Source organism: Meles meles, chromosome 20 (genome assembly GCF_922984935.1).
Source record: "Meles meles chromosome 20, mMelMel3.1 paternal haplotype, whole genome shotgun sequence".
NCBI classification, from domain to species: domain Eukaryota; kingdom Metazoa; phylum Chordata; class Mammalia; order Carnivora; family Mustelidae; genus Meles; species Meles meles.
Window position 1 is genome coordinate 7,425,857 of NC_060085.1, and position 15,530 is coordinate 7,441,386.

Sequence of the window (15,530 nt, forward strand, 5' to 3'; positions counted from 1 at the left end):
TCATGGGAAGTGCTTGATGAAAAGTTACCCATTCCTTTGGGGAAGACTGAGCCCTGGAGGGTCATCAGGGCTCACGTCCCCTAAGACCATCTCCTAGGGAGGGAACAGGTAGGTAAGATGAGGTGAAGTAGGGGACCTCCCCACACCTGCCAGGCTATCTCTGAAGGGAAACAGGGAGGTCGGGAGTCTAATTAATCACTGGGAAGGGCCAGACAGATGCCCTAAGGGAAAGGTCAGCATTCACCCTGTTTTCTCAGAAGTCACTGTAATCCTGGCTTGGGTGGGGCTCGGGGTTGGGGCACAGAATAGGAAGGCTGACAAAGTATGAGCGGCCTGGGCGGCAGCCACCCTCCCCATCCCGTCCACCCTCCCTATCCCATGCACCCTCCAGCCACCGGGTGCCAGTTAGGGCAATGGCCACCTTAAGCCTCAAAAGACAACAACCACCCAAATGAGGAGTTGAACCGTTTATTGGCCTGGGTCCGGGTCTCAGGCACGAGGGGCATCTGGGGAGCTGTATGGGGGGAGACAGGCCCCCGACTGGCTCCTTGCCCCCCCAACACCCTCTTCCCCAGCCTTTGCATTCACAAGAAATTGCTTTGAGGCATGAGGTTTCCTTCCCCGAGGAGAGCTGTACCCCAGCTCTCAAGCGGGGAGATGAGCCAGCAATCACAAAGGGGTCTGTGTGGGGGCCGGACCCCTCTTTGGCAGCTTCAACACAGACATGAGACAACAACAGCATCCATTCTGGGGGAGCACGGTGGGGAGAGGAGGTCACACGAATCACGCACACGCGCACACAGACACACATAAATATAAATTTGTACCGCAACATCCTTTCCATTTATCCATGGAATTTAGCAAAGTCCTTCTGGGGCAGGCGAGGAGGGAGCACCCCACAAGCATCATCCTCGGGCCCCCCCACCCCCAGGCCTCTCCATACAATGCAACTTGAAAGGAGGCACAGCGGGCTCAAGGCTGCCCTGCCTCAGGAGATCTGGTTACCCTGCCTGCGCTGGAGGTGGGACTACCTTGGGCAGGGGGGTGGTTTTTAGGAATGGGGGTCCTCTGCCAATAACTCCCCTAGAACCTACTCAAGTTTCACCCTTTCCCACCAGGAGGCCCAGAGCCCTCCTCAGCCCCCCAGACCAGTTTTTCCAGCCCTTGGTGACTCCTTTGTGCCCCCAAATAGTGCAATTGGCCAATGAGGTCTGAGAATAGCATCCAGCTCCTACCCCAACCCTGTGGCTTGCCCGCATCTCGTGGAGAGACAGAGGAAAGGGAGGAAGCCGCCGAACCGGGCAGCTGGTGAAATTTGGGGAAGCTGTGGATTGGGGCCTTGCAACTGTCAGCTGGGGCCGCCCAGGACAGTCAGGGAGGAGGCCTCCAGCCCTTTGGGAACAGTGGTTGTGGGGAAGTGGCCTAAGGTTGTCAGGAAAAGGTGACGGCGGGGCTGGATTCAGAGAGGGAAGTTCCGTGCCGGGCAGAGGGTCAGAGAGTCGTGAAATGTTGAAATCCCTTGTACCGGGTTGTGATTTGTTCCTGCCCTGAGCTCCCCCCGCTGGAGTGCTTGCCTGCCGTGTCACCTGAGTGCTTGCCTGCTGGGTCACCCAGGCCCCTTCCAGGTCCCCCGGGGCCTCCCCGCGATCCAGTTCTGAAGGCGGTCACATCAGTTACTGCACTAGCCTCGGACCCCGTTGGAACTCTGCCATCTGCCGGCTGGGGGGTCTCAGCGGGCCGAGCCCAGGGTGAAATATTTTCAAGGTCACCCAGGTCTGTGGTGTACGGGCATCTTGCTTCGCAGCCCCCTCTCTGTCCAGGGAGGCAGCTCTCTGTCCACGGAGCCCTGTGTCATGGCCTGGTAGCCCACTTGCCCCTCAGACCACCGTGTTGCCCTCCAGAAACGTGGGCGACGTAGGCATGTGCATGCCCCTCTCCAGGGAGCTGGAGCTGCGGAGAGGCAGGAGCCGATGGCCCGGGGTCCCACCCCGCCGTCCTTGAACCCCCGCCGCCCGCCGGCAGCACCGCAGCGGCCGCAGCACCTCCCGCCGCAGGTCCCGGCTGCGCCACGTGTAGATGACGGGGTTGAGCAATGAGTTCAGAGTGGCGAAGGCAAAGAAGTAGTGGGCCTTGTAGAGGACAGGGCAGGACCGGACGGGGCAGGCGTAGTCCAGGAGCAGGATGCTAAAGGCCGGCAGCCAGCAGACGATGAAGACACCCAGCACGATGGTGACCGTCTTGAGCAGGGCCAGCGTCTGGGGGCCGGCCACGTCGGCATGGCTGGAGCGGACCACGCAGTAGATGCGGACATACAGAGCGACGATGGCCAGTAAGATGACGGAGAAGATGGTGACCACACAGAGCACGTAGTGCTTGGTGTACAGCGGCAGAACAGTGGAGCAGGCCTCGAGATGGCCCAGGCAGTTCCACCCAAGGATGGGCAGGCCGCCGAGAGCCAGCGAGATGAGCCACGAGGCCGCGATCAGCAGCAGCATGCGGCAGCTCTTGTCGCTGCCGTAGAGCTTGACCTTGGCAATGGCCACATGCCGCTCAATGGCGATGGCCAGGAGGCTGAAGACAGAAGCGGAGAGTGTGATGAAGGCGGAGCCCTCTCGGGCAAACCACTGCACCGGGGTCAGCCCCAGCGTGACCGGGCCCGACAGCAAGGTATTGGCGACGAAGGCCACTCCTGCCAGCAGGTCCGAGGCGGCCAGGTTGCCCAGGAACAGGTACATGGCTGAGTGGAACTTGCTGTTGCGAGCGACCGCGATGAGCACCAGCAAGTTCTCCGCCACGATGGCGGAGCAGAGGATGATGATGACGGCCAAGGCCACCTGGCGGGAGGGCGTCTCCTGAGTGTCCAGAGTCTCCTTGGTGTAATTGTAGTGTTCCCGGACCTTGCTGGGGCTTAGGTACTCTGAATACAGGCTGCCCATGGTGGGGCTCAGCGGCCCGCCAGGGCCATGAGGCTGTCAGAGCTGCAGAGAGAGAAGACAGACAGACAGACAGATCGGTCAGTGCTGTGGCTGCTTCCTGGGTTCTGACTTTGGGTGGCTGTGGTTTGAATCCCAGCTCCCTCCCTTCTCACTGAGCGGCCACACGAAGTCAGAAGCATCGTCTTCCCTGCTTTACCAACCGGAAACCCAGAGAGGTTAACTCACTTGCTGTAAGTCTCAAAGCCGGTAAGTGGTAAAGCCAGAAAACCTCCCCAAAGCCTCTATAACCTCGAGGTTGTGAGGTCTCAGAAGAACAGAAGCTCCCCCAAAGAGCATGAGGGACACAAAGTAAACTTTCAGAACTCTTGCTCACCTCCCCAGACAGCAAGCCTTGGGCAGGGCCTGGAGGGTTCGTCTCCCTTTTGGAATACACTGGAGCCCGGGGCCTCATGCCGCCTGCCAACCTGGGTCAGCAAGATGCTGGCTGCTGATTGCACCATCCCCCGCTCATTACCACCCACTGCCCTGGATTTCAGGCTGGGTCTAAGCCTTGCGGCCATGGGTGCTCCCGAGATAAGGTCTTGGGGAGACACCAGGGTGGCCCTGAGGTTTAAGCATCTCAGAGGTCATGGCATCTTCAAGGACGAAGACCTTGGAGGCAATCCAGGGTTCAACTCCACTCCAGCTGACATGCAGTGAGACCTTGGGCAAGTCACTCAACACTCGGCCTCTCACCGCAATGTCCTCATCTGGGCAACGCGGAGAAGAAAGCCCACTCTATAGGGGAAATGGGAAAATCCTCTTGAATAGCACAAGAGGCACCCTTAGCACATAGCAAGCACTGAATAAATAAATATATTAGCCCCCCTCTTCCTGCCGCACACGCAGCTGGGGACTAGGTGCCCTCCAGCCAATCTTTGGGGAGGGAATGTAGACTGAGTTAGCCAGGCAAGATTCCCAACATCCTGTTCTCATCGGCACCATCTAGCCTTGCCCTGGGCCAGAGGGTCCCAGAGGGGTGGGCAGGGCGCTGGCATTCCACCCCACCCCCCAGCCAGGATGAAATCCAGATGTGAGGCCCCAGGAAGAAGCAGGGTGGAGTCCTCACTTCCCAGTCACATCCGGTGTGGGAAAGGCTGGGAGGGGGTGATGGGATGGGGGGAGCCACAGGAGACCAGTCTGGGAGGTCCTGGCTGGGAAGATGGGGCAGGGCTGCAGCGCTGAAGTCATGTGAGCCGAAGAGGGGGCGAGAGGCACCGGGAGAGGGGGTTGAGAGGAGAGGGGGGACGGGCATTTGTTTCCATGAAAGCCTGAGTCACCCCCCCTCTCAAGGAAAACTGAGCTGTGGGGGGAGGGGGCGGGAAGAAGCGTGGGCAGAGAGACCAAGATCATGGCCTCCTCCCAGTTCGTGGCGGTGGGGGGTAGGCTCAGAGGGGCTGCTGCAGTGTCTGCCCTTCGCTGAGGGGAGCCAGGAGGAAGCTCCAGCCTTTAGCTAATTGGGGAGGGAGCGGGAAGAGCCCTCTCTAGGTGCCTGGAAACAGGCCCGGCAAGGAACACGTGCGCTCCTGGAGTACGGTTCCAGAAAAGGCTTGTTAGGCTGGTTCCTAGTGAGCCTGGGAATTATGGGGGGCTTCCGGGGTTACCCAAGCCATCTCAGTCCCTGGACGCCCCCTCAGAGGAGGCCCTGGCCGGGGGCCTGACAGAGGCAGCTGCTCCCCCTGGGTGAAGTGGCATCCGTCCTAGTTTGGAAACAGAGAAAGGCTTGTGCGCATCCCCGGAGACTGCCGCCCCGCCCAGATCGCCAAACAGAGGCCCCTTGTTCCGCCGCCGGACCGGGCCCTGGGCGCCCCGATGCCCTCTGGCCGTTGCAGGCTGCAGCCGGCCGGGAGCTAGCCTGGCCCTGGCCTCCGCCCCACTAGACCGGCCTTCGGGGCAGAAACAGCCCGCGCCCTGATTGGCTGATTTTCAATCCCAGGGCCTTGAGCGATTCGCCCATTGGCCTGAGCTTTCCGTCCTCGGCATTTGATTGGCCCAGTCGGGGGCGCTCTAAGGAAGGCGCTCGCGATTGGTCCTTTGCAGGCCGACCACATCTTTCAGAGAACAGAGTTAGGGCTGTGTGGATGTCCCTGGGGAGAGTGTGAACCGGCGGCCTGACCGCCGGGTCACGCCGACCAGACGCCCCCCAGGCTGCCCTGGCCTCCTGGGCCCCTCCTGGGGTTCATGACTGAGAATCAAGAGCCCATTGCAGGCCTGGGAAGCACCCGTGCTGGTGGGCGAAAAGCCTAGGCCACCCCCTTCACCCCTCCCTCACACGGGGCCACCAACCTTCTGGTCTGGCAGCCAAGAGGAAGATTTATGGAGGCTTCCTGGAGAAATAAGAATTGGGCTCAGTCCTCACACCCCAGAGGTCCACCGAAAGTCTGTCTTCTTCCCGGGGCGGGCGGGGGCCGGGGGGGGGGGGTGGAGACCGGGGGCTGCACACTCACTTTCTGCAGCCCTTGGAGGCTGTCAAGGCTTCCTCAGAAGGAGGGGTGGCTCGCCTAGTTAGAGCAGGGGAAACCGAGGCCCACACCGCTTCCCTCTTCTCATCTTCCCCACCAGGACTTTGCTGAAGACAGAGCTTAAGGCAGGCTCATGCTTCCCAGAAAGAGGAAGCGGGGCCTGAAGATTGGGGCTGGCCGAAGGGGCACCCCCACCAGGGCAGATAGAGGCCTTGGCTGCTTCCCTCCCTGTGTCAGGCTCCCAGACCTGGCTAAACGCAGGGCCTGTCTCCCGCTCACCTTCACCAAGGCCGTCCTAACTTCTTCCCAGAGGCTCAGTAAGAGGTCACTGGGCTCAGAGCCGGGGAATGGCCAGGCCTGAAATGGAATGAGAGGGACAATTGACAGGGTAGGGTTTGGAGGGAGGGGAAGATAGACCAAGACTGTTCCGTGGGAGATTAGAAGAGAGGAAGGACAGGGAAAGCCTCAGCGGCTTCCAGGAGCCCCTCCTCCAAGTCCCACTGAGGCAGGCCCCGTGCTAACAGTCCCACTGTCACTCACTGATCCATGCCATTGGCCCTAGGGCAGTGCGCCCACTCCTACTTTTGGTTTCCCTTAAGCGGTCAGGCCCGCCCTACACTGCGGTTCTCCATGCAGCAACCAGGGGGAGCTGTTTAGTTCACAAAGCCAATACACTGTGTCACTCCCTCACCTCCTAATTCTTCCATGGCTCCCCACTGCCCAAAATGGCCTGGCCCTTGCCCATCTAGCCTCCTCCCACGCTCCCCTCCTAGGTGCCCCCATCCCTGCCTCAGAGACTTTGCTCTGCTTCCACCTGGCGTGCCCTTCCCTCAAATTCTGGAATGACTGTCTTCCCCTCTTTCTGGTTTCGGTTTTAAGGTCACCGGCTCGGAGGGGTCTCCTCTGACCGTCGGTCTGCCATGGCCACCTTCTCCGGGGCCTCTCTATGACAGCACCTTGCTTCATTATCTTCACACAACTTGCCATCCTCAGAGATTGTTATTGTATTTTTATTGTGTTCTGTCTGGCTTCCGTGGTAAAAGATGAGTATTGGAGGCCAGCGACCAAGTCTGTTTTTGGCCCCTTTGGCGTGATGCCTGGCCACAGAAGGCGCTCTGAAAACGTGTGTGATGGATGGATGGATGGATGGATGGATGGATGGATGGATGATGGATGGACGGACGGACGAGTGAACAAAGCCCCGAGGGTCCCCGAGGTAGAGGCACCTAAATTCAGCCTAGCCCCCAAACCACAGCAAAGGCTGGAGACGCCTCCGGTCGCCGGCAGCCCCCTGATCGTGCAAAGCCCAGCGCGTCTCGGTGGAGACAGCGGCAGGACCCGCCCCCGCCCTCCGGCTGCAGTCTAGGCCTCCTTATCTGGCGGTGGAATGCGCGGTATCCACACTCGCTCCCGCTGGGGCCTCTCTCGCGACAGCCACACGCGAGGAACCCCTACATCTCTCGTGGCGGGGGGGCGGGGACAACTCTGCGTCCCGCCGGGAGCTTCGCCCCAATATTCCCGGAGGGCTTAGAGGCGGGAGTTGGGGGTGTGTGTGATCCCAGTTGCAGCCGCTCGGTAAATACCAAACCACCATCGCGCCACGCGGGGATCCGTGGGCTCAGCGCGTGGCTCCAGGAGCATCTGACTGGCGCAGAGTCGGGGGAGGGCATGGAAATCCCCGGGTGAGTCAACTCGTGCCGGAGGAGGGGGCGAGGTTCCGACGCTCGACTGGGTCCCCGAACACACGAGGTCCGCGCCACGGGTGACTGCACCTCCGCCCCGTCCCTGGGCCCCAGGTGAAAGGAGAGGCGCGGGAGTCACACACTTACGTTCCCTTTCCTTCCAGAACAAAGCCACACCCCCGAGGGGGCGACTGAAGAAGACGAACTACTCGGGGAAACTGAGGCACAGAGGCAGACCTGCAGGCGGTGGGGCAGACGGCCCTCCCCAGGGACCCCGTCCCTTGACTTAGAGGCTCCGCGGCTCCCTGCACCTTTCGCTCTGGCCCAGCCGGAGTCGGCCTGCGGGAGGGCTCCTCCCCTTCACACACACTCCCCAAACCCTCGGTCCCGGACCACAACGCTCTGCCTCCCAGTCTCTGGCCGAAAGAGCTCGGATCCGCCTTCTCTTCCGCGCCAACTTCCTGCCGCCCGGGAAGGCGGGGAGCTCAGTCTGGGGGTTCGCAGCCGAGGCTGTAGGGGACGCCCGGAGTCGTGGAGAGGGCGCACAGTGACCACTCCCTCCGTGCAGCAGAAGCACGGGCGGCGCCTGCGCGCCCCGGTGCGCCCCCGACCCCTGGCCTGGCTACCCAGCTCCGATCCTGCGACTCAGGGATCCTGGGCCCGTCCTTTCTGCTTCCCACTCGTCCCGCACACTCACCTGGCTGGGCCGGCCCGGGTCCCTGCCCTGGCCGGAGGGGCTCGCTCTGGCGTCTGCGTCCCCGGGACGGCATCGGCAGGGGCTGGGGCTGCCCGCCGTACTGGGACTGCGTCCCGGGGCTCCCGACCGGGGACACAGGGGGGCGGGGAGAGACACCGCCTAGCCCCCCCACTCGCCCCGCCCTCCTCCCCTCCCCTTTCCGGCGGCGGCGGCTGCAACGAATTCCAGATGTGGCGGGTCTGCCCTGCCGCGCGCGCTGGGGACCGCGGGGGAGGCGCACGGGGTCCCTTTGTCCGCACCTCCCCCACCCCCACCCCCGCCCTGCCCCTCCCAGGACCCAGTCGTGAGAACTTGCGGGAGCATGACGTCACGCGGCTCCGTGAAACCACTGTCTTCACCCTGAAACAACTGTCTTCAATTGTAGATGTACTCTTGGGTCATCCCTGGGACCCCGGAGTTGGAGAACCTGGGACCCCATTTATATACTCAACAAGGAGACACCAAAGCCCCTATGTGTCAACGCAACCAAAGGGCACGAAGCCCCTGCTCCGAGTTCCTCCAGCAAATCAAGTCCCCACTATGTGCCAGGCCTTGGCCCAAAGACAGGAGTAGCTCTTGCCTTGATAAGACCTCAAAATTCAGAAAAGAGCCCTGGAAAAGTGGGAGCACCCAACAGTCTCCCTTGCCTCTGCTGATGATCTCCGAGCCACCCTTGCTGGAGTCAACCAGACAAGAAGGCCCAGGTTCAGCCCACCTTCCAGCTTGGGGCCCAATCTTCCATAGGGTTCTTTGGTTTCCCTCTCTTTTCCTCATTCAGCTTTTCCCGGGCGACTCTGTGTGCCTAGCTGCTGAGAGGGAAGGACACCCTCACTCACATTCATGCACACACACGTGTGTGTGAGAGATCAGCAGCTAGGCAGCGTAATAGGAGAGCCCTTGGTTCCTTCAACAAACATTTTTGGTACACCTCTTGGGCAACAGCAGTGAACGAAACCAGAAAAAAGGGTCTTACCATTTTGGAGCTTATGTTCAGGTACAAGAGACAGCCTTTTAGGGGTGCCTGGGTGGCTCAGTTGGTTAAGCGACTGCCTTCCACTCAGGGCATGATCCCGGAGTCCTGGGATTGAGCCCTGCATCAGGATCCCAGCTCCACCGGGAGTCTGCTTCTCCCTCTGACCTTCTCCCCTTTCATGCTCTCTCTCACTGTCTCTCTCTCAAATAAATAAATAAAATCTTTAAAAAAAAAGAGCCTTTTAGGAGGACACTATTTGTGAAAATGCATACATAACTTTCATATACTCTATTTGCCAGATACATTAAGCACTTGCTGTGTACCAGACAGTATCCTAAAAGGCTGGAGATATATCAAGATCAAATCAGACAAAACTCTGGGTCCCTGTGGAGCTGATGTTCCACCACATATCCTCAGAATATGCAGAATATTGGAGAAAGAAGAAACCAGTGAATTCCCTGGGAGTGGAAGGGGGAGATAGGGACAGGGCTTGGAAGGGAGGCTGCTTTCATTCTATGAACCCTCTCCTAACTTGATTTTTGTAACATGTGCACGTGTATCCTATGCCAGTAATAAGTTAAATTCAAAGTGGACTGCTAGAGACCTAGATGATGCAATGACAAGGAGAGGTTCGGTGCACTTTTCTGTATGTGTATCATACTTCAGTCAAGAACGTTGAAATAAACAAGGATAAAAAGGGTTATCTGCACTCCCATGTTCATCGCAGCATTATACACAATAGCCAAGATATGTAAATAACCTCAGCATTCGTCAGTGAAGGAATGGATAAAGAAAATGTGGTATAGGGGCACCTGGATGGCTTAGTCAGTTAAGCATCTGTCTTTGGCTCAAGTCACAATCCCAGGGTCTTGGGATCGAGTCCTGGGATGGGCTCCCTGCTCAGCAGGCAGTCTGCTTCTTCCTCCCCTTCCGCACCTCCCCCGCCCCAGCTGTGCTCTCTCTCTATCTCTCTCAAATGAATAAATAAAATCTTTTAAAAATCATTTAAAAAGAAAACACGATGTGCACACACGGTGGAATAGTATTCAGCCATGAGAAGGAAGAAAATCCTGCCATTTTCAACAGCATGGATGAACCCGGAGAGATTATACAAAGTGAAATAAGCCAAGCAGAGAAAGACAAATAGTGTTTGGTTATCGCTTATATGTGGAATCTAAACAAGACAAAACAAGGTCAAACTCAGAGAAACAGAGAGGAGGAAAGTGGTGATTGCCAGCTGCTGCGGTGAGGAGGGCAAAGGGAGAGCTGGGTAAAAGGGTACAAACTTGCAGCTGTAAGGTGAATAATGTCTGAGGCTCTAACGTAAAAGGGGTGGCTGTCCTAGCTGACGCCATATTGTATCATTGAAATTCGCCAAGAGAGGGGAACTTAAATGCTCTGATACACACACAACGTAAATATGGGAGATGACAAATGTGTTCGTCAACTAGCTGTACTCTTTCACAGCGTCTACATGTTTCAGATCAACATGATATACACTTTAAATATCTCACAGTTTCATATGTCAATGATGCCTCAAGAGAGCTGAAATTTAAAAAAAAAAAAATTAAGGTGGCTTGTTACCTAGACAATGCAACCAGTAGAAAGAGAGGTTGGGTGCAGTCTTCTGTATGTATATACTTCATAAAGAGTGTTGAAAAGCAGGGCACCTGGGTGGCTCCGTCGTTACGCGTCTGCCTTCAGCTCAGGTTATGATCCCAGGGTCCTGGGATCGAGCCCTGCATCAGGCTGCCTGCTCAGCGGGGAGACTGCTTCTCCCTCTCCCACTCCCCCTGCTTGTGTTCCCTCCCTCTCTCGCTGTGTCTTTCTCTGTCAAGTAAATAAGACCTTAAAAAAAAAAAGAGTGTTGAAAAGCAAAAGGATACAAAAAGAAATTAAAATTGATCCATTTAGGCCTATTAAAAAGTGAAAATGGATTAGTCTTGGTGTGAAACTGTCTTCAACATGTTAAGTTGAAAATAAGCACAATGCACATTGGTTTGCATTGCTTGCCCGCGTTTCTGGGTGTAAGGGTTGTATAAATACACACACATTTGCCTGTCTGCTCACCGGCCACCTCTGGGAGAAGGCACAAGACACCAGTCACGGTGGTTACCCTCTGGCAGAGGAACTGGGGGCAGGGGAACAGGTGAGAGGAGGCCAGATCTTTACGGTGTACCCTGGGGGAACCGTTGGAAATTTTTAGCTCACATTATCAATTTTAAAAATTGACAAAGACATGAAAGATCAAATAATGGGTCACAAATCACCAGACTTCTTAGTCATAAATCATTCTTATCATAAAAATAATGACTATTGTCAATAACATAAACAATAACATGGCTAATAAAAATACCGATATAGTATGCAACATATTGCTATTAAATAAATTTATATTAATAATTAACATATGTCCCCCATTTTTTAAATAATTAACATATTTTTAAAAGAAGAACGATACTTAAAAAGAAGAAACATGTCGAAAAAGAATAAATTTATATTAATAATAAACACACTCTTAAAAAAGAATAAACTTTTTAAAAAGATTTTATTTATTTATTTGACAGAGCGATAGAGAGAGCACAAGTAGGCAGAGCGGCAGGCAGAGGGAGAGGGAGAAGCAGGATCTCCACCCAGCAGAGAGCCCGATGCGGGGCTCAATCCCAGGACCCCAGGATCTTGACCTGAGCCGAAGGCAGCTGCTTAACCAAGGGAGCCACCCAGGCGCCCCAAAAGAATAAACATTTAAACAAAAAAGAATAAAAAGAAACAAGGAGCGCCTGGGTGGCTCCGTGGGTTAAGCATCTGCCTTCGGCTTGGGTCATGATCCCAGGGTTCTGGGGTCGAGCCCCGCATGAAGTCGGAGACAGAGAAGAAACGAGATCGTCCTAACACAGGTAGTAGGACCTTGATGGGGAGATAAAGAAAAGTCAGACAATGACTTTGTTCCTTTTCCTGAGCCAGATTTCCATTCAGTTCCAGGCCAGACCTTAGGGTCCGATCAGACCTCAGCAAAAACTCACTGAAACCTCTGCCAAGTGAAGTGTGTTGCCTGGACAACCTCTAGAAACCAGGTGTTCAACCCACGGGGCACAAAGCACAAAGCAAACTGGGTCCTCCCCTCACCAGGGAGCTATCGGAGCGGAAATCTCAGCTCTCTGTGGGGACCCAAAGGCTGGGGAGGAAGTGCCCCCCCCCACTCAGCCCCGGCTGGCTCAGCAGTTTGCCACCCCCCAAGGGACCTGGGGGTGGGGTGATATCAAGGCCACAGACATATCCGGGCTCTCTGTCAGGGGACCATGGCTCCTAGACAAAGGTGATGTCCCCAGAGACACACAGATATACCAACAGACGACTTCCGCCTCCTCCCTCTCCTCCACCTCCTACTTCTGGGTCAACCCCAGGTCTTGGCGGTCTGCTGAGGGAATGGGCTGGAAAAAAGAGCTGGAAAACACTGCAATCCTAGACTTCCTGATGGTCTGGGAGGTGAAGGGGAAAGCTGAGCCCTGATTGGGGGGGAGGGCCTTGAATCAGAGACTTTGGAAGAGGAAGGAAACGAGGCCCTTTTCTTGGGGAGCTCCCAGGCAGGGGAAAAGAAGAGAAGGAAGAGGCTTGGAGCAGCCTCCATTAATTACAGGGCCGCCGACAATAATGGCTAACGCTCCCACAACGCAGACAGACGGGGCTGGGCGCGGCTCTACAAGTCCTCACAGCTAGGGGGGGGGGCATTATTCTTGTCATCATCCCATTATTTTTAATAGACCTCAGTGTTTAGAACAGTTTTAGGTTCACAGCAAACCTGAGCGGAAAGTACAGAGATTTCCCATATACCTTCTGCCCCCACACAGGCACAGCCTCCCACTACCAAATTTCCACCCCGGGGGCGGGGGGGTGCATTTGTTACAGTGCTTCAGTGTGGAGACACCCAGAGCCCGTAGTTTGTGTTGGAGTTCACTCCTGGCATACGTTCTATGGGTTTGGACGAATGTATGGCCAATGACCCACCATTATCGTTTCACACGGAGTAGTTTCACTGCCTGGAAGGTCCTCTGTGCTCCACCAGATCATCCCTCCCGCCCCGCCCCCTGCACCAGCCCCTGGCACCAGTCATCTTTTTACTGTCTCCAAAGTTTTGCTTTTTCCTCATCGCCCCATTTTAAAGATGTGGAAACCAAAGCACACAGCAGTGGTGGGACTTGAACTGTAAGGGCCTATTCAGCCGGAGCAGCCCCACCCCGTCGAACTGCCATTTTGTTGTAAAACTTAAATTGACTCTGTCCCCCCCCTCCCCGGGGAACTTACTTAAAAACAAGTCCCAGAAACCAGTCCCAGGTAACAAAGTCCAGGTACAAGGCTGGGTCAGGCCAGGTGGAGGTATTCAATCAGTGGGGGCGCACACTGTCTCCCTAGTTACCAAGGAGTATGGGTCTCGCCCTTTGGACACCTTTTGGGCACCAGTTCTGACCAAGGCGATAGGCTGGTTCAAATGTCTACTCGGGTCAATTGTAATTCAGTTGGTCACCTAGCATGGCTGCGCAGCTTTCTCTGTGTGTTACAACTTCATTGGCCACCTGTGTATGGCCAGGCCCAACCACATGGCCTTTGCTCTATAAAAGCCAGTCTCTGGGGCACCTGGGTGGCTCAGTGGTTTAAGCCGCTGCCTTCGGCTCAGGTCATGATCTCGGGGTCCTGGGATCGAGTCCCGCATCGGGCTCTCTGCTTGGCAGGGAGCCTGCTTCCCTCTCACTCTCTCTGCCTGCCTCTCTGCCTACTTGTGATCTCTCTCTGTCGAATAAATAAATAAAATCTTTAAAAAATAAATAAATAAAATCTTTAAAAAGCCAGTCTCTGAAACAGAGAGAGGTCTCCCTCTCTGGAAGAGGCGCTCACCAGACATTCGGTTTGATTCTTGATGCTTGGCGTGAAATAAAGCTTTGCTTGACCTTTGCTTTGTACCAGTCTCGCTCCTTTAATCACGGACCCATTATTGGGGGACCCAACAGAACTAGAACTCTCTGCTCTGCTGCTCATCCCGAGCCCTTGTCCTAGTCCTAAGACGGTGATCCACCCCCCCCCATCCCTGTCCCAGTGGGTCAGAACAGAAGGGCGGTGCTTACCAGTCGGGACGCATCCATCGCTGGTAAGATGGGGAACATTCTTCTCCTTAATCCTTCCGTCCTCCCTGGGCCTCCCCTCTCCTCCCCAGCCCCCAGCTCTTGGTTTTTGGCAGGAGGAACTGCATGAAGTGTCAGAGACAGGTCCCAAGTTTCTCGTCATCATCACAGCCCTGGGGGAAGGAGCCCCAACTGTAGAGAAGCTTTCCAGATGCTGATTTTGGCAGGCGGTGAGGCTGCGGCCGCCTGGCCTCCTCCTCGGGCTCGGGGCCCACTCTCCGCTTCGGGGATGGGGCGGGAAGCCTGCCCGTGGAGGCCAGTCCCTGTACATCTGCAGCAGATACAGTCTTGGGCCTTCCAGAGCTTTCTCTGGATGAGGGAGGCAGCAGTTAGGGGAGCTGGGCACGTCAGAGGCCAACTTTGCAGCAAGCCAGCACTTACATATAGTGCTCCGGTTCCTGTCGAAAGTTCGCAGCAGCTCCCTCAGCTAGAGAATGGCTAGACAAACCGCAGGGCGCCCTTACGAAGAAGACCACTCAAGGACGGAGTATCGGTGACCTCGAGTTCCAAAAGTAAGGAGCTAGTGACGTAGAACAAAATGGGTGACTCTCCGGTGTATTCTTTTTTTTTTTTTAAAGACTTTATTTGACAGAGAGAGACAGCCATAGAGGGAACACAAGCAGTGCCTGTGGGAGAGGGAGAAGCAGACTCCCCACTAAGCAGGGTGGAGGCAGGGCTCGATCCCGGGACCCAGAGATCAGGACCTGAGCCGAAGGTAGACGCTTAACCACCAAGCCACCCAGGCACTCCCTCCAATGCCTTCTAAGGAGGGAAAGTAGCCAGACACAAAAGGCTATGTACTGGATGATTCCATTTCTATGACATTCTAGAAAAGGCCAAACTAGAGGGACGGGGAACAGACCGGTGGTTTGCAGGGAGCTGAGGACAGTGGAAGGAACTGCTTAGGAAGGGCTAAGCGGGGAGTAGATTTTCGGTGATGAAATAATTCCCTCTCTTGCTTGTGGTGGTGGTTCCGTGACTCTATGTCTTTGTGAGCGCTTGCAGAACTGCACCCCCAAAATGGAAGACTTGATGTTACTTCAACAGTATCTTAAAAAAAAACAAACAAACCAAAAACTGTATCTGAAAACAAACTAAACCAAATGCCTCCCAGCTGCCTTACATCTGTCAAGGTCTACACGGGGACCTCGATGGACAGAGGGGATTTAGCGCAGGGGCTGGCTGTATAGATAGGAAACCCAAGTTGGGGAAGGGGTTGCGTAGACTATTTAGAAAGAAGCAAATAGGGAGGCTGTGCCCGGTGGGAGCCAGGTGGAGAGAAATACCCTGACTCTCCCTAGTCTTCTGCCCTCCAGTCGTCCTCCAGGATCTGCCATTGGCTAAACGTGGGCAGGAGCCCATGGGCAAGGGGATGGCCTATGCCAGGGCCAGCCCCTCGCCATGGGGCAGGGCGGAGCAGGGAATGGATGGGCCGAAGGTACCTAGGCCCTGGGCGAACACAAAACATGGGGGGGGGTAATTATACTCCCATTTTACAGAGGAGGAAACTGAGGCCTGGGGAGCCCAC

The 15,530-nt window shown here is 55.9% G+C and overlaps 1 protein-coding gene across 4 annotated transcripts; it reads right to left on the reverse strand.

The window, feature by feature from the left end:
- Window positions 1-452: 452 nt before the first annotated feature.
- Window positions 453-8,005, reverse strand: S1PR2 (sphingosine-1-phosphate receptor 2). 4 transcript variants are annotated; one of them, XM_045989656.1, is made up of 4 exons: window positions 7,817-8,005; window positions 5,717-5,794; window positions 5,262-5,302; window positions 453-2,978 (listed from the first exon to the last, which is right to left on the reverse strand). In XM_045989656.1, the coding sequence occupies exon 4, from the start codon at window positions 2,934-2,936 to the stop codon at window positions 1,878-1,880; it is 1,059 nt and encodes a 352-aa protein (XP_045845612.1). In that variant the 5' UTR covers window positions 2,937-2,978; window positions 5,262-5,302; window positions 5,717-5,794; window positions 7,817-8,005; the 3' UTR covers window positions 453-1,877. The 4 variants fall into 4 exon arrangements, with proteins under 4 accessions (XP_045845612.1, XP_045845608.1, XP_045845611.1 ...); XM_045989652.1 differs by lacking the exon at window positions 5,262-5,302; XM_045989655.1 differs by lacking the exons at window positions 5,262-5,302; window positions 5,717-5,794.
- Window positions 8,006-15,530: the final 7,525 nt, after the last annotated feature.

Bases quoted from the DNA above. Each gene is read 5' to 3' on its own strand.
- S1PR2 (XM_045989655.1), bottom strand. From the start codon at position 2,936: ATGGGCAGCCTGTATTCAGAGTACCTAAGCCCCAGCAAGGTCCGGGAA.